We start from the raw sequence: 17,817 nt of genomic DNA, 5'->3' as shown, positions 1-17,817 counted from the left end.
GTTTAGTTGATTGATTCACATTATGGGATTTAAGGCTACCAATCTGAATTTACTTACTCCACTTCTCCATGGAGCAGATCTTCTGCTTGGGAAGAACTGTCTTGCAGTGTTTGTTATGCTGCAGTGAGGGGTTTGGTGTAGTCAGGTATCAGCTTTCCTCTCTAGTGGTCTGGAACTGGTTTGGGGACAGGGCAGGGGCTATCTTGCGGGTACTGTTGCTCTCCAAATTTAACGTTGTTTGTGTTCATTTTCCCTTAGATAAGCAGAAGAAACTCTTCGAAGGAGTGGCTTGTGATGTCCCACGAGGAGTTCCTGCTGTAATCTCTTGGTTGCTGGCTGGCTTATTGGAAACCTTATCTGTCTGAACTGGCTGCTGTGGATCCCAGTGCCTGAATAACCAGGTAGCAATTTTTTTACACCTAAGCAGTCCTAGAACACATGCAAAGAAACCAGTGCCTGGAGAGGAAGCAGATATTTGTTTGTGCCAGGAGTTATGCACTCCTCTTACCTTGCCATGGTTCTCCATTGCTTCTTTCTCAGTTCACATCTGGCAATACTTATATTTAAGAATGTTAATTATGTGGGGAGATTACATAATTACACAACTATATAGGATATGTAACTGCTTCCCATGTTATGTACCTGTAGTGGCAGGATGGAGTGAAGTAGAAAACACCTTTTTTTCTGTATCTATCCTCCCTCTGCCAAAGCACAGTTCGTGTGATGGGAAAGGATGTTCCCGTTACAGATTTAGACCCTGGTTCCACCATTCTTCTTGTAGACCTCCACTGAAGTTGATGGGACTGTCTGCATGAAGTTTGTTGTAGCATTAGGGTCTTAGTGAGGAATATGGCTGCCAGGGTGCCTAATGCTACTCTATAGTGCTTGGTACCATTGTATTTGGAAACCTAAACAGGCAACCCCTGTTTAACACTGTTTTGCCTAACGCTATTTTGCTATAATGCTCATTTTACATTGATACCTGATTCCATTCAGCAAGTTTTGTTATAACATTCATGGGCATTTTATGGGAAAATGGTTTTGCTTAACACTATTCTACTTAACACTCGTTTTTTTGGGACTCAAGAGTGCTAAGTGGGGGTTGCCTGTATACTGTTTTGGACCTCTGAATTGTAGGCAGCTGCAAAGAGTGGGAATGTGTGCTCAAAAAAAGGAGTCAATGGATTAAAGGACATTTAACCAATTGAACCCCCTCTGCTGGATTTATCACTTTTCCATTTAAACTCTTAGATGACAAGGAGACTGTTTAGGCCATCCAAAGGCAAATGGACTTTGATTAGTTCTACTCTACTAATTAGCATCTTAACAGAAAAGAAAGGAACATATAAAAAGTACAAGGTATGGGTTTCCCTGCCAAGCCTTCCTTCCTCTATTTTTCCCAGTGGCCTCACAGGGCACAGTGGGAATAGATCTACATATTTCCAGATTTGTTCCTGAAGTTAGTGTTTGGGGATCTGACTTTTATAGGCTTGGACAGTAATTTTAAACTTTTTAGACTCCAGGCAGCCCTCCATAACTTTTCTCAGTTTACCAGCACCACATTTCAGGAACTAGTTTCACTCTTTTTGTCTATGGAAAAAAATAGAGCAATTCTTCCATTATAAAGAACTCTGGGATTCTTATTTAAAATCTCTGGGTTTATTTTATGAATCCCATAATGGCACTAATATTCTGAAGCACCCTTAAAAGGCTCTCATGACATCCCAGAGTGCTGCATCCCTCTGGTTGGGCATTACTGGTCTAGGGAAAAGGGTGGAACAATTAAAGGAGGCTTTCCTTCGCTCTCAGGGTCCTGGAGAACCAGTTTAAACCAGTTCTCATTGGTCCAGGTAAGGTGTCAGACTAGATTTAAAACTCTGGGAAAGATCTGGTTCCTAAGAAGGAAGATTCCATATCTTTACCTGGTTTATTATTTTGGCCTTCCTAGACTGGAGGGTGCCCATTAATCCTTAGGAGGGTGCCCATTAATCCTTATGTTATTTAACATATTTTACGCTAAACGTAACACATTTTTTATGCCTTTCTTAGAGGCTTCTGGGCAGTTAGTTAAAGCCAGTGCATGAGTATACAGTTAACCATATTGTAGTACAAAGGTGATATACAATTAAGTAATTCTCTAAACACTATCAGTATGCCTACAACTAAAACTGTAGCATGCCCTTTACATGCAGTTTTGATTATAATGTATGTCAGCAGTCTGTGTCAGCAAAGTGGGAATTTAAAGAGTAGCACGTAAAACAGCAGGGAGCTGTGTTAAGAGTCTGATGAAAAGGAGATTAAGAAGGGGAATCCTAAGAGGACTGTGCAGATAATACCTTCAGGGAGTTAATAGCACAAGTCTAAGAGGCATAACAGCCTAACATGAAAAGTAAAACTTGGCAGGTGAGATGTTAGGAGGAAGTTCTTGTGAAAGTGATTTAAGCCACTAGGACAGAAGGCAAAGCTTAAAAGAGTAGATTAATTCAAACACTGACAAGGATAAGGAATTACTGATCTTGATGAGACCCCAGGCCTGTCTTGTCTAATATCTCTGCCTTCAGCTATGTAAACACTGGCACCTGATGTACCTTGCTTCCACCAGTAACTACTGGCTGCCACTTCAGATTATGGTGTAGCCCTCATTCCTCTTATCTGTAGATCTGGTAGAATCAGAATAATGGGAAAACAGGTGTGGAAGAGACTTCAGGGAGTTATCTAATCTAACCTCCTGCTCTGTCAGGATCATCCCTGTTAAACTTTCCCATACAAGTGTGTGGGTAACCTGCACCTGGAAACGTCCAGGATGAAGTACAGCCTGTATAAGTAATCAGTTCCAGTGCTTAACCCACCTCATGGTAAATAAATTCTTCCTAATATCCAACCTAAATTTCCTTAACCTTGTTGCACTTTAAGACTTTTACTTCTTGTCCTATCCCTTGCTAACACAAAGAATAATCTTTGACTATCCCCTTTATAACCAACCTTCTGGAATTTAAAGACTGTTATCAAATCCCCACTCAGTCTTCTTTTCTCTTGATTAAATCAGCTAAGTTCTTCCAGAGACTAGCACTATATTACTCAGTTTAAGATCAAAGCAAAAACAAATACAATTTTATTGGTATGTACACTGATTTGCTAGATTCAGTTTACAAACACAACGAGCTAGGCAAAAATAGAACAAATATATTGTTTTATTACTCCTGTAATCGTGATAGTTAAATATACAATTCTTATTCAGATTTATTAAACGAAACCTAGCCTTCCGGAGTGTCTTGATAGAGCATTCAGCACTTCATTGTCAGTCATTGCCACACCTGAATTAACGTTCATCTGAGTTAACATTACCACCTGTAAGTTTGTTTTTAGTTAGAACCAAAACAGTTTGAAGGACTGTGAAATGGAAAAGAGATATTACTAGGAATGGCTAACAGACAGTAACATGGCAGACGAAAGGATATTTTGATAATCAGACATCGAGACCATTAAAAAGGAGAGAGGGTTGTTAACGCTTGTGGAGTGAAGTGAGATTGACAGGAATCCAGTAGATGACAATGAGCCCTGAAGTCAGCTGATTCCCTCAGCATGGCCTGACTAGAAATGCTGCTGCCCCTGCCAGGCAGTTGGTTTTAAACTTTGGGTGGAGCAAGAACCAAAAGGGGGGGGCCCCCCCCACTCCCTAGAACCACCCCTGTTCCTAGACTTCGAATAATTTTTGTTGCTCTCTTTCCAAAGTGCTCTGCCCAAAATTGGACCCAGTACTCTAGGTGAGGCCTAACCAGTGCTGAATAGAAGTCAGGAATTAGAAAAGGGAAGGGGGAAATGGGAACAAGGAAGTTGAGAAAGCAGGTATTCTTCTGTAAAAGGATCCTGTCTCCTAGGGAAGCTATTTTGGACCAGACGTCATTGGTGGGTTTTGTGGCTGGGGCATGTTGGGGAAGATTGTATGTCTCATTTAGTTTGTGAAGTCTTTTGTTCCAATCCAGGACTGTAGACATGGATTTTCTATGGGTTGGCGCCTTTGTGTTCCTCCTAGTATTGTCCAAGGGCAACTCTTCAGACACAGAGAAGCAGAGGACAGACTCTGGCTTGGAAATCTGTATCCTTTTTTGTGGACCTTTGCTATGTGTGAGGGTGAGGAGAACTAGGAGAGAGCTCTCGGTATTATGAGGATTAAACACCAAGGAGGAAGAGGTGCTAATTAGGGCACTTGAAGGGGTTATAATCAAGGATAAGAAGATGAAAGTGAACTAAGGACAATGCAGATTGGATAATGGCACTTATTTTATAGGAGTGGAATAATCTCCCAAGAGAGGTGGTGGAAGCAGCATCAACTAGATCCTTTAGGCTGAGCAAAAGAATGGAGAAAGCACAGCGTGGAGCAGGTAGCTAAAGATGGGTGAGGAACCAGAGATGAACTGTAAAGTCGACTCTGTTATTGTACTTGCACCAGAACTGCTGAGCTGCTGCTGCCTTGCTCTTCTGCAGAGAGGATTTAATCAGGTTTATGGGTTTAGAGTCACAGAATCATGGAAAAACAGGGCTGGAGGGGACTTCCATAGGTCATCTACTCCAACTTCCTGCATGAGGCAGGATCATTCTTATCCAAACCCATTGTCTGACCTGTTAGCAAACCTACATACAACTACAAGTCATAATACCGTAACCTGCCACAGATAAAGCAAGAGTACAACAGCAGTCAATGTTCTGCTGCTGCAGAGGTAGATAAAATACATTGGAGAGATCCAAGAAAGAGGGCCATGGCCCTTTGGTACAGAGGAAAGCAAAACCTCCCACAGTCCATACCAATCTCACCATGGGGTAGTATTCCTTCCTGACCCCAAATACAGAGATTGTTCTGACCCCGAGTAGAGGGGCAAGATCCTTTAGCCAGGAATCTCTGCATTTAAGTCCCAGGAGGACCACTGGCACACTCCAGTCAAAATCCCCAGCCTTTGCTGCAGCCCAGTGCCTCTGAGGGAGGCAAATCCCTCCCACAACAGCTGTAGCAGCAGGAGGGGGAAAAAATCCTTCCCAGTCCCATGTGGCAACCAGCCAAGCCCAGAAGCATAGGAAAAACCCACAGTAGAACAAAGAGGTAGCTTACTCCTAGATCATCCCTGACCAGTGCTTGTCAGACCTTTAGTGATGGAGATTTCACAGCTTCCCTAGGCCGTCTATTCTACTGCCTCACTGGTCTAACAGTGAAGAAGTTTTCCTGATATCCAGTCTGAATCTACTGTGCAACTTCAAGCCATTGGTTTGCAACCTACTCTCTGCAGCAAGTGAAAAAGGTGTTTTTCCTCATCTGTATAACAGTCCTTCAGGTATCTGTAGATTGCTGTCATGTCCCCTCTACTGATTTACTTGCATGCTGCCTGCATCCCTTTAGTGTTTTATCAGGACAGGGGGCAATTTATCAGCAGGACACATACATTTATGGAGCACAGTATTCCTTTCTGCTCATCGCCCCTGCTGCACTGGGATTGAGTATGCCTCTTAATGAGAACATCTTGGTGCCCATAAAAATGATCACTGGGTGAAAGCAACTTTGAACTAAAAGTTTAACAAAGAACTATGCGGTAGCTGAGAGTAATGGCTTAGTGCCCAGGGTTCCCTGTTGGAGTGGCTTTATTGTACATGTTTCACTCAGCCTGATTTACATCTTTTTTGTGCTTATCATTCCTAGAGAGTCAGGTAGAAATAGCAGCAAGCACAAATTCTGTTTGGTGTGGGCCAGTGTCCTCTGATGAAAGGTTAACCAGACAGGTATGTCTGAGATGTTCAAAGCCCACCACATATGTGAGAACTTAGAGGTTGGAGATTTTATGTAAGGTAGCTGTTGAGCAGCCATGTGAGACTGAATACACCTAATCTCATCAGCTCTTGAAAGGTAGGCAGTCCTGGTTGTGGCTGGTAGTACTTGGATGGGCAGCCATTTTGGAATGCCAGGCACCACAGATTCAAGCCAAGGCATTGTGTCAACCCACTTAGAAAATTGTAAATCAAGACAATTAACTGAATGATAAGGCTGCATTCAGCTGCATTGTTGATCCTGACCTGATGGATGGCAAGAAAAGAAAAGGGTCTGTTATCAGTCCTTCAGTTACATTGGTTTACAAATACACGTTTCTAATTGTATAAGGGCTTAGTAGTAATTACTCTCAAAAGGTTGTCTGGCTTAAGGGGTTGCTGAAAGCCTCCTCTTGTCACTCTTTGCTGTTCTGCTGTGATCATAGAATCACAGAAGTAGGGTTGGAAGGGACCTTGTAGATCTTCAAGTCCGACCCCCTGCCTAGGCAGGAGAAAAAACTGGGCTCAAATGATCCCAGGTAGGTAGGCATCAATCCTTCTCTTAAAGACCCCCAGGGCAGGAGCCAGCACCACTTCCCTTGGAAGTTGGTTCCAGATCCTAGCCGCACTAACTGTGAAGTAGTTCTTATGGATGTCGAATCTAAACCTACTCTTCAACAACTTGTGGGTGTTATTCCTTGTTATGCCAGGGGGTGCTAGGGGAAACAAGGTCTCTCCCAAACCCTTCTGGTCCTCCCTAGTGAGTTTATAGACTGTCACCAGGTCCCCCCCTCAGCCTTTGCTTGTGAAGGCTGAACAGGTTCAGGTCCCGCAGTCTATCATTGTAGGGTCTGCTCTGTTGTCCCTGGATCATTCGGGTGGCCCTCCTCTGGACCCTCTCAATGTTGTCCATGTCCCTCCTGAAGTGGGGTGCACAGAACTGGACACACTACTCCAGCTGTGGCCTGACCAGTGTGGCACAGAGGGGGAGGATCACCTCCTTGTCCCTGCTAGAGATGCACCTCTGGATGCACGACAAGGTCCGGTTAGCCCTGCCAACCGTGAGCTTGCATTGTCTGCCCATGTTCATCTTGGAGGTAGTAATGACTCTGAGATCCCTTTCTGCCTCCGTGCTCTCAAGAAGGGCATTTCCCATCTTATAAGTGTGCTGCTGGTTACTACTGCCCAAGTGCAGCACCCTGCACTTGTCAGTATTGAAGCACATCCTGTTTTTGCTAGCCCACCGCTGTAACCTATCCAAGTCTTGCTGCAGTCTTTCCCTTCCTACTAGCATGCTTACCTCACCCCAAATTTTGATATCATCAGCGAATTTAAACAGTGTACTTTTCACCCTGTCGTCCAACTTGCTGATAAAGAAATTGAACAGCACGGGCCCAAGGACCGAGCCCTGTGGGACTCCGCTGCCCACTTCTCCCCAGGTCGAATATGACCCATCCACCACCACCCTGAGTGCGACCCTTCAGCCAATCTGCAATCCATCTGACTGTAGGCATCAATGCCACAGTCGCCCAATTTTTTTAATGAGGATGGTGTGGGAGACGGTGTCAAAGGCCTTGCTGAAGTCCAGAACTGCTGAATCCAGATGAATTGGCTTAGTCAGTTGCATCCTGTTTTCATGCACCAAAAAGGCCCCAGGAATGGCTTTGCTGCTTTGGGTAGTGTTACTTCCAGGGCACTGCGTGAACCAGCATCCAAGAGCGTAACCTGTGCTTTGGGTAAACTCAGCTGGGAATGGTTGACTTTGGAACTGCAAGAAGAAAAACAACTTACAAGCACTTAAAAATCAGTCATGGAGCTTAGCCCAGCACCTGGGAAAAGAGGAGGTGGCATGTCTGTGGGAGGCTTTCAAGAGAGCCCCAATGTTGTGTGCTTACGTTGCAGTGGGAAGTGGGGTTCAGTGAGGCATGTGGTGTCCTTGACAGAGCTGCAGATAAGAAGCTGTTTGAAGTGAAGCGCAAGGACCAGATGAATGCACTGAAGAACCTGATCGAGCTCAATGATGTGAACCAGCAATATAAAATCATTGACATCATGCTGAAGGGGCTCTTTAAAGTGAGTGTTGTCTAATGAGCACAGCTACTCTGCCTCCTCTAGGGCTGGGGTTACTCTTTGGTTGCCTTCTAATCATGGATGTGGGTTCCCAACCTTTGACTGAGCAGAGAAGATGACCAGTATAGCTTAATTTGAGTATGTGTTCCCAAGAGCGTGTCCCCATCTGAAGTGTTCACTCAATAGGAGTGTCAAAGTGGGAGCAGGAGAGCACAGGTAAGAGATGTAACAATAAAGGCCTATAGGGCCAGTAAAAGTGAACTGCAAGGTTAGAGACTGCTCCTTGGGTCATGGTAGGTAGGAGGAGATGGAGCAGTGCATGGAAACAGGGTGGAAGAGTTGGAGCACACTGCAGTACCAAGCAAAATACACACCAGGGATAGAGAAAGAGAGGTGATTGGGGCCTAAGAGGAGGCTGGAGCTGGCAGAAAAGCTGGGGCAGGTAGGTCATCTTGGGGATGGATAGAATAACTTGAGTTCTCTTTCTGAATGTTCAGGTGCTTGAAGACTCGCGGGCAGTCCTTATAGCTGCAGATGCGCCCCCCGATGGGCCCTTCCCTCAGGATGAGAAGCTAAAGGACGGTAGGACTTCAACTTCTAGTCCTGGTTTCCTTTTCCATTACTCTCTTAGCTTTCTCTCCCATTCTGATTTGCTGGTTCAGATGGGCTCAGTGCAGGGGAAGCTGTCTGAAATCCCTTCACTTCTGTTAGACAAAGTCAGACTACATGATCTAAGGGTCCATTTGGCCTTAAACTTCAGGTCAAATTTCTTTCTTCTGCCTATTTCCCCTGCTTTGTGCATCATTCTTCCTGATGTTCAGAAGGTCCTGAAATGGGAATCGAGCCCAGTGATTCTGCCTGCTACAAGGGAAGCAGAACAAAATCTGCTGCTGTTTCTGAATGGCCCATGGAAAGAGAGTGCCTGCCTCTTTTTGTCTAGTTTGCAAAGAGAGCCCTAGAAACCACAAAGACAGATTAGTTTTGCATCCTGTCTCCAACAGTCAGCAGTGCCAGGTGCTTCAGTGGAATGTGTACAACTTTGCATAATGCACCTCTCTGTGGAATACCACATACTGTGTCTGGTGGGGGGAGAAACTTCTTCCTGAGCTTAGCTAATGGCACATTTATCACGTGAAGGATGAGGACTAAGAGCCCTTACAATGCCATGAATACAGGAACCTCAGACAATTTCCATGTCTTGGAGCTGTTGTTGACTAATAATAGCTTCTGAAAAAAATCACACCCCAAGGATGGAAGATGACCAGGCCTGTGTTGTCCCTTATCCTTCTACCTGTGTTTGTGGATGGTTGGCAGGTTGATATATGAGGGAACAAAGGCCTGACTGCAGAGAGATGTATGCAGGTCCTGCTGAGGGAAACATTCTGATTTCTAGTTAGGCAGTGCTAAAGGAATCAATGAACTTCATGGCTCATTATCATCTACTGGATTCCTGTCAGTCTTGCTTCCCTCTACAAGCATTAACAACCCTGTCTCCTTTTTAATGGTCTTGATGTTCGATTATCAAAATATCCTTTTGTTTGCCATGAGACAACTGACTTGGTTTTAAAAATGCGGCTGAATGATAACAAAGGACAGGATGGCAGGGCAGCAAAATAACATGCCCTAACACCAGGGTCTGTGATGTCAGACAGTAATCTCCCAAGGGTGGGTGGGAAGAGGTAGAGACTGCATCACTGGTATTTTTTAAAACTAGGTCTGGGCACAGCCTCTGGGGAACTTAGTGTGGTGGTTTATCCTGCATTAGGCGGACTGAAGGGGAAGGAGACAAAACTGCCCTTTCTTCCATCCCCACTCCCTGTTGGTTGGAATGGGAATGATCTTCCACGTGGCTTATTAGAGTCAGCAGGAAGTGCTTTCAGTCCTGGACTTCGTGAGGTTGTGTCTGCTGCTTGGGAAAGGAGAGCAGGCTTTGCCACGCTTGTTGTGGTGGAGTGTGAGCACTTGCCTGGACCACAGATAAGGAGTCCTAAAGTGGGACTGTCATGAAGTCCTTTGGCAGCTTCTTGGGGAGCCTCTCCCTCTGCTCTGGCCAAGCAGATAAAGGCCATCCTGAGCACCTCATGGCTAGCAGGTGACCTCTGTCCATTTCTGTTTAAAAGAACAGGGCTAGTCTCCTGACTGCCATTGTGACTCTGTTCCTTAGCATATTCCCATGTGGTAGAAAACACTGCCTTTTTTGGAGATGTGGTTCTACGCTTCCCCAAGATCGTGCACCATTACTTTGACCGCAACTCCAACTGGAACAACCTGATCCGCTGGGGGATTGGCTTCTGCAACCTGACGGGAGTGTTTAACCAGGGCCCCCATTCCCAAGTGCTTGGACTGGTAAGACTGCAATTATTCCTCCTGGCCCCGCCTTGTCCCATCCTCCAGGGCAGAGATGGCCAGAGGGGGAAGAAAGTGCATGAGCACAGCTGCTGAGTCAGAGAAACGGGGAGAGGAAGGTTGGATGGAATTGAGAGGAGAGAAGCGAGTAAGAAAGAAAAGAAATCAGGGTGGGGGAGAGGAAGGAATTAGAGATGTGGGTTGCTACAGTAATACAGAGTGAAAGATGCTGCTATCCAGCTCTAGTATTGTTTTGCTCTGCAGATGGCTCAGGAGCTGGGAATTAGTGAGAGATCTCCAGATTACCGGAATCCCTTCAAAACTGACCATTCTGAGGTAAGTTGGTAAAGCCAGGATGAGTGTGCTTCCTCCTTCTCCTTTTTAACTGTACTCTAGGCATTGGGTTAGGAGTAGAGAGGCCAAAGGTGAGGAACTGGCCAAGTGTGGGGTGAAGTGGTAGGGAGGGGGAAAGGGGGAGAAGTCAGAGCTTACTTCAAACCATTTTAAGTTTGTTCACAATGGCAGTGGGTGGCCAATCCCTTTCCCACTTCCCCCTGATAGCTATGACAGCTGCCCCACCCTACAGAACTTTACTGCTCTGACTGAAGGAGGTTTATTCCACCTGTTGCTGAAGGCAGAGATGCACTGAACTTGGGGAATGGTAGGTCTGTATGCCCTTCCATTTATCTCCAACTTTGCCCTTAAAGTCTTCACAGTGGGCCCCACTTGTCCTTTGGGGTGCAGCTCTTCCCAGAGCTTATTCATACCATTTCTGGATGGCCAGGAGAGGGACAATATCCTGAGAGGAGTTCCAGGAGAGGAGTCAAACAATCTAGAGTAATGACAGCACTGGGTAGGGATTACTTAGAGAAGCTAGGTGCTTTCAAGTCAGCAGGGCTGGATGGGATGTACTCGAGAGTACTGAAGGAATTGGCTGAGGTAATTTCAAAGTTGCTGGCTATCCTCTTTGAGAACTAGTGGAGGTCAGGAGAGGTTCCAGATGATTGGAAAAGGGCAACTATAGTGCCCATCTTTAAGAAAAGGGAAGCAGGAGGATCTGGGGAACTACAGACTAGTCAGCCTTACCTTGATACCAGGAAAGAACGTGGAGCAGGTGTGAAGCACCTAAAGGAGAACAAGCTGATCAGGAACAGTCAGCATAGATTCACCAAGAGCAAATCATGTCTGACCAACCTGATTTTCTTCTGTGATAAGGTGACAGGCTCATTGATATGGTGGGGAGGGGAGAGGATGTGATATACCTTGACTTTAGCAAGGTGCACTGTTTCCCTACGGCATTCTCATTAACAAGATAAGGAATTACAGGCTAGATTAAAGTACTGTAAGATGGATACTCAGTTGGCTGGATCATCACGCTCAGTGAGTAGTCATCAATGGCTCAATATCTACTTGGGAAGGAGGTATCAAGTGGGGTTCCCCAGGGGTCTGTTCTGGGTTTGAAGTTGTTTAGTATCTTCATTAAAGATTTGGACAATGGGATCAAGTGCATGCTTAGCAAATTTGGAGATGCCACCAAGTTGAGTGGAGTTGCAGATATTCTGGAGAGTAGGGTTGGATCCAGAATGACCTAGATAGCTTGAAGGAATGATCTGCAATCAACCAGATGAGATGCAGTGAGGACAAGTGCAAAGTCCTGCAGTTTGGTGGAATAATTGCACACACAAATACAGAGTGGGGAATGACTGGCTAGGCTGCAGCACTGCAGAGAAGGACCTGGGGTTACAGTATATCATAAGCTGAATATGAGTCAACAGTGTGCTCTTGTTCCAAAAAAAAGCTAGCAGCACACTGGGTTGTAGTAATAGGAGTGTCACTTGCAAATCAAGGGAAGTGATTCTTCTGTTGTACTGTATTCAATATGGGTGAGGCATCAACTGGAGTTGTATGTCCAGTTTTGAGCCTGAGATTTGATGAAGAATATGAACAGGATAGAAAGAATCCAGCAGAGCAACAGAAAAGATTAGGGACCTCAGAAGCAAGAGTTATGAGGAAAATATGAAAGACCTAGGGTTAGTTAGTCTGGAGAAGAGAAGACTTAGGGGGGGATTTTATAACAGTCTTTAAATACCCAAAGGATGATTACAGAGAGGATGGAGATGGGCTTTTCTCTGTGGACAGGACTATGAACAAAGAACTCGAGGTGCAGCAAAAGAAATTTAGGTTTAAGATTAGGAGGAACTTTCTGACAATGAGGGTGATCAGGCATTGGAACAGGCTGCCTAGAGAAGTTGTGGAATCTCCATCCCTGGACATTTTCAAGAGCAAGTTAAACAGACACTTAGCTGGGGTGGCTTAGTCAGGTACAATTCTGCCTTGAGCAGGGGACTAGACTAGATGACATTGTAAGGTCCCTTCCAGCCCTACTTTTGTGATTGGGTCTTCAAAATGGGGACTGTAGTTCCTGTTCTCAGAAGTATTAGGACTTGATTTGTCTCTTCCTTGACACCTGATTTAAAACCCTCTGGTGTCAACCTGTTAACCTCAGTGTGCTTCGTATCAGGCCTTTAGCTGGAAGTAAATCCTTTGAAATCAGCCAGGCTATCACAGGGGTATGTGCGCAGAGAATCTATCACTCTGTGTACTTGGAGGCTTAATTAAGTAGTTGGGAACAGGGGAGGAGATTGTAGGGGAGGGCAAGGGGAGGGATATTCTGAGACCTCTAACTTGCTACAGTTGTATTTCCCTTTACTTCCATGCTGCATACCAAGCTTGTCCCTCTACTTGCAGTTTTTTCCTGGTGCGGACACATTCCAGAAGGCCCTCCGAGAGGAAGAGAAACGCCGAAAGAAAGAAGAGAAAAGGAAGGAAATCCGCAAGGGGCCCCGGATCTCACGCTCACAGTCTGACTTGTAATGATGGGACCCACCTCATCACTGGGACCCCTGCTGGCGGGAGATGCAGCAAGTGGAAATGGAGTGTCTTACCCCCTCAGCAGCCTCAGGAAAAGGCCGGGCAGTTCACCTTTCATCTGTGCGGTGATTTTTTATTTTTGTTTTTTTTCCATGGTGTATCAATAAGGACTGGATTGAATCTTGACAAGGAACTGGGTGGAAATCCTGGCCTTTCAGTGCAACCCCTATGAGAAAACTCTTTGTATAAACTGGAATACAGAGGGTCTGGCAGAGAATGTTTGTTGTGTGTGTGTGCGCCCGAGGGATTTGCTGATGTTAAAGGTGTGAACCTGTGGAGTTGGGGTGGGACTATACTGGTACTTGCTCCCTCGAGCCATAACTTGGAGGGGAAGACCCCAGGACTGTGTTGTGAGCTGCATAGTTATACCTGATATCTGCCTTTCTGGAGAGTGGTAATGCCTAACAAGGTGTGTGGTGGGACCAGATACCCATCTGCTTCATGGACCTTCCATTCCTGGAGAAATGTAATGCATTTGTAAATGTTAAACAACCCCTGTCTCTCCCAGGAAAAGGGGGGCCGGCAGTGAACCAAGTGGCTTTAAAGGCAGCATTGCTTTTGTGTATGTTAGTTAGCCAACAAGTTCCTCCCCCTCCAGTTACACTAAATCTCTGTGGTGTTGCACTCTTCCTCAGCCAACCAGACCTCTCATCTCCAAGTGGCTGTTTTATTAAACAGAGCTTATTTTTATAAGGCCATTGGCTGATTTGGATTTGAGAGAGCCAACACAGCTGATCCTAAATCCACATTGTGTGAAGGAGCCTGTGTTCGCAGAGCTGCTAGGGGAAGGTTTCCCAGAAGGGTGGGGATAGAGGGGAGTGGGATGCTGCCAGGTTGGCAAGGACAGGCTGAGAGGGCTCACAGGAGGGTATTGTCATCATTAGGTGTCCAAACAAAAGACCTGGGGTAAAGATTAAGCATGGACTTTTAAAATCAAAGGCAGCTTTTGATATTGGTGACTAGCAAGGAATCAATTTGGGTTTCAAGTCTCAACCCAGTTCATGGCAGAGGGGTGCCCACATCATAAACAATATTGCCACTGGTATACAGGGGTGCTCTGGCCAAAAAAGCCAGAGGAATAAGCTCTGGAGACTGAACTCTTTTCTCACAGTACCTCTGGAGAGCCCTTCAGGCTCCAAGTCTGAGGCACTTTGCTGGGGAGGCAGGGGGAAGTTTTATGTGAAATGTAATAAAAGCTGAAGAGGGGTTTTTTGTCTCCATGGCTACTGCTTTGACATCTTGCAGTCTTCGTATATTTTGGGTTGTGGGTTTTTTGGGTTTTCTTTTTTTCTTTTTGAAAAACTTTTATTTTAATACAGCAAAATAAAAGATACCAGCCCACACTATCACCAGGGTAGGCAACTCTTCTGCTGTGGAAATGCTGGGAAGAAATGGAAGCCAGTGACTGTACTTTAAAACACTGGCTCTTTGCTTTGGATCAGGCAACTGATGGTTGATGTCACCAGCTGATCAGAGGGACCAGGAGTTCACTGTTACCAACCAGCTACCTTGCTTGCTCTGGAACAAGCCTGTTCTTTTGGTCATTCAGCTGTTTTGCACAGTTAAGCATACTAGAAAATATCTGGTTTCTGCCCCATGTTCACATTCTCTTTCATTGGTGAGGCAAGGGTTTTCCACCCAAAATCCAGTGCTGGTTGCCAGTGAAATGATTTTGGTGTATCTCCACCATACCCCCAGCAGACATTCATGTACAGCACAAAATCACCACACAATTTGGCACAAGTGGTTACTGCTGCTTGGAGTCTTAGGACTGGAATAGCAAAGGAATATAGGGTGCATAGGTCAGGAACTGAGGGAGCTGCATCTGAGGAACATCCGCCTGCTTCTAGCTAGTGCAATCTGCCTTCACTAGCTCAAGCACTAGAACCCAACAAAGTCACTCTCTTCATCCAGGTCTGGATTTTTTTTGTTGCATTTTGAGTTGCTGATTGAATTGTGCAGCCCTAGACCCTAGGTCCTTCTTGCCAAGGGATCGTCCTCCTGTGGGGAAGGAGGGATTCCATTGTGTGAAACTAATCTGACTTGTTGCCTTCAGACTATTCTGCGGGCCAGAGATGGGGAAATATTCTCTATTTTTAAAGACCGAATAGTCAGTGACATTTTGTTTTTTTGACATCCATTGAAATGGAAAACATTTTTTTCCTTGAATAAATTTGAATTTTTTAAAATCAGTTCTGGATCTTGTTAGTGCTTCATCTGGCGGGGGTGTTTGCTGAGTGATGTCTCTGAGAGTTGTGAACTCCTATGTTCCAGGGTATGTTGGTGCTGAGATACAGCCAGGATCAGGGCTGAGTACCTGGACAATCTGTTATCATAGCACTTTATTATTCATTTAAAAGACTGTCTTTAAAAATACTGTGCAGGTGTGCTCTAAGAATCCTGTCCCACCACCAGGAATATGCCACCTGTTTCCCAATGAAATTCCAGGGAAGATTCAGCTAAGTGAAATGGAATAGTCCAGGACATTTCCATTAGATCAGGACACTGGGATAAAGAACCATTTTCTTACAGAAGTGCCATCCAATCTTTAATCACCCCAGGCTTTCATAACACACCAGCTACTGCTACTTAGCTATGGAAGCAATGTAATTATTTGGGGCTTTTTTAAGGGCTGTCTCTTACCCACAGTCTAGCAAGCTTCTTTAGGCATTTAGGATTATGTTTTTTCAAAAGTATTTGTGTACCTGAGGTTGTTGAAAGGCATCATAAGGGATTTTCAAAAGTATCTAAGCGAAGTGAGGCACCTAATTCCTGTTGACTAGGTTGCGGAAGGAAGGAAACCATCCTTAGATACTAGCTGCTGTAGGCTTTCAGGCTGTATCAGAACTTAGGACTGAAATACATTTATGCCTGAGCGTTATTAGCTTGATTTTTTTTCAGAATGCTGAACATTCATAATTCTTGCTGATTGAAGTAGAGATGATAAGAGGTTGGCACCTCTGCAAAGCAGGTCCTGGATGCATGGGTCCAAGGTTACCAGATTTGCCTGCTACGTTGGGGTGTGCTCATTTATTAGGGCTAGGGTCTTGGTAATTCTATTAATGTGCTGCTTGTATTACTTGTGTTTCTATTCAGAGCTGTATCTCTCCCCCTGCAAGCCCTCACCCCCAATGGGACTATCTTGCAGGACTCAGTTCAGTGGGGCTGGGTTCCTCCAGTCCCCAAATCGCACACGCACACGCACGCGTGCGCGCGCCTGACCTGGCCGGGTTGATCAGCATGGACAGGCTGACACCCTCATATGCCAAGAATCAGTTCATCAGAGCAACAATAACTACAGTCAGACACAAGCACACAGTTAAACAGAATACCTTTGAATCTGGCTGGGTGTCCAGATGACACCCTCATGGGCCAGCATTCAGTTCATTAGGGCACCTCTGAGCCAAACTGGGTCAATCAGCCTGTACAAGCTGATCCCTTTATGTGTTTCAAACTCAGCATGTCCCAATCTTTTAGCCTCTGATGAGCAGACCCCACAGTATTTTTGGGCTACACAGGGATCTTTAGCTTAGGTAAAAGGAGCGTTGCTGCAGAGCAAGTGGGGAAAGAGAAGTAAAGAAGGAAAAATATACCCAATTACCACCAGTTTGACTATAAAAGTTATTTATTGCTAAGTAGATGAAATATATAATGACACTAGTAGTAATAGACATGCAAAGGAAAAACAAACACAAACAGTTACAGTATTACCCTGGTTTCACTAAGTATTTGGGGAAACTTAGCTCAAGCTTAACTAATACAGTTCAGGTTCAGAACTCTATGCTTAGAGAGAGAGGAGAAGAGAGAGAGAACTGGGATCTCACCAGTCCAAGCCACCTGGGTTGCAAAGCTGACAGGTTAAAGTTCTCAGCACGATCCTTGAAGGAAGATGATCTGCCTCCTTCACCCTCTCTGGAAGAAAGCGGGTGGTGTCAGCACACACACTGCTGCTTCTTTTACAGATTTTTATACCCTCAGTTCAGCTTCTTTCAAGCATTCTCAATATTGTAAATCAAATTGTCTTTTCTATTGACAAGGGGTTATCTGGTTGGAACATCTCAGGAAACTGATTGATACTCAGGAAACACATACTTGGGAGCCAGCTTGACATTCCAATGGATAGCAGATATATTTGATGGCACATCGCCTGGTGTCTTCAGCAACAATAGATAGCTTGCAGCATCAGGGTTTTGGATTTTTACTTGCTGTGAACAAGCCTCAGCTTAGCATGACTTTTCCAGATCTTACTATAGCCTTTAACAGACTTAAGGCAATTATTGGAATGTTCATAACCTGTTGTGGAGAGGACTTCCACCAGTCGTCCTGGGAAAAGTATGACAGCACTCGTGGACAGGGCTCCAATGGGCTGGATGCTGTGATGAACCCTGTACCATTGTTCAAATGTTGTCCATACCCCACTGACTCGGTCTATTGCCTCAGCATTCCCTAACCTAGCAACCGAGTTTCAGCCAATTAAGTTTACATAGGCCTCCCATAGTGGGACCGGGGAATGTACAGCTCGAGATGCCTAGTAAACTTACTTCTGTTTAGAAGTGTGTGTGTGTGTGTGTGGGGTGGTCCTTTGTAAATCCAGATTAGAACTGGTCTGATAAATGCTGAGCTGGGTGTGAGGGTTGATTAGCATTTGGAGCAAGACTCCCCATCATGCAGTGCTCCCTT

The 17,817-nt window shown here is 45.1% G+C and overlaps 1 protein-coding gene across 4 annotated transcripts in view; it reads left to right on the top strand.

The window, feature by feature from the left end:
• LOC149866100 (coiled-coil domain-containing protein 134-like) overlaps positions 1-15,329 on the top strand; it is a 73,207-nt gene extending 57,878 nt beyond the window's left edge. The window contains exons 2-8 of one of the 4 annotated variants that reach the window (XM_090042915.1): positions 259-401; positions 3,984-4,096; positions 7,742-7,863; positions 8,358-8,442; positions 10,025-10,206; positions 10,471-10,542; positions 12,955-15,329. In XM_090042915.1, the coding sequence (XP_089899041.1) occupies positions 3,994-4,096; positions 7,742-7,863; positions 8,358-8,442; positions 10,025-10,206; positions 10,471-10,542; positions 12,955-13,080 (690 nt within the window). In that variant the 5' untranslated portion in view covers positions 259-401; positions 3,984-3,993 and the 3' untranslated portion in view covers positions 13,081-15,329. Of the gene's footprint in view, positions 1-258; positions 402-3,965; positions 4,097-7,741; positions 7,864-8,357; positions 8,443-10,024; positions 10,207-10,470; positions 10,543-12,954 lie in introns of all 4 variants that reach the window. The other 3 variants (XM_090042916.1, XM_090042918.1, XM_090042919.1) reach the window with 3 other exon arrangements.
• The last annotated feature ends 2,488 nt before the right edge of the window (positions 15,330-17,817 follow it).

The sequence above is a fragment of the Crocodylus siamensis genome, chromosome 4 (assembly GCF_052110815.1).
Source record: "Crocodylus siamensis isolate JL-2025a chromosome 4, ASM5211081v1, whole genome shotgun sequence".
In the NCBI taxonomy this organism is placed as follows: Eukaryota; Metazoa; Chordata; order Crocodylia; family Crocodylidae; genus Crocodylus; species Crocodylus siamensis.
This window is presented reverse-complemented; position numbering and strand designations above follow the sequence as displayed.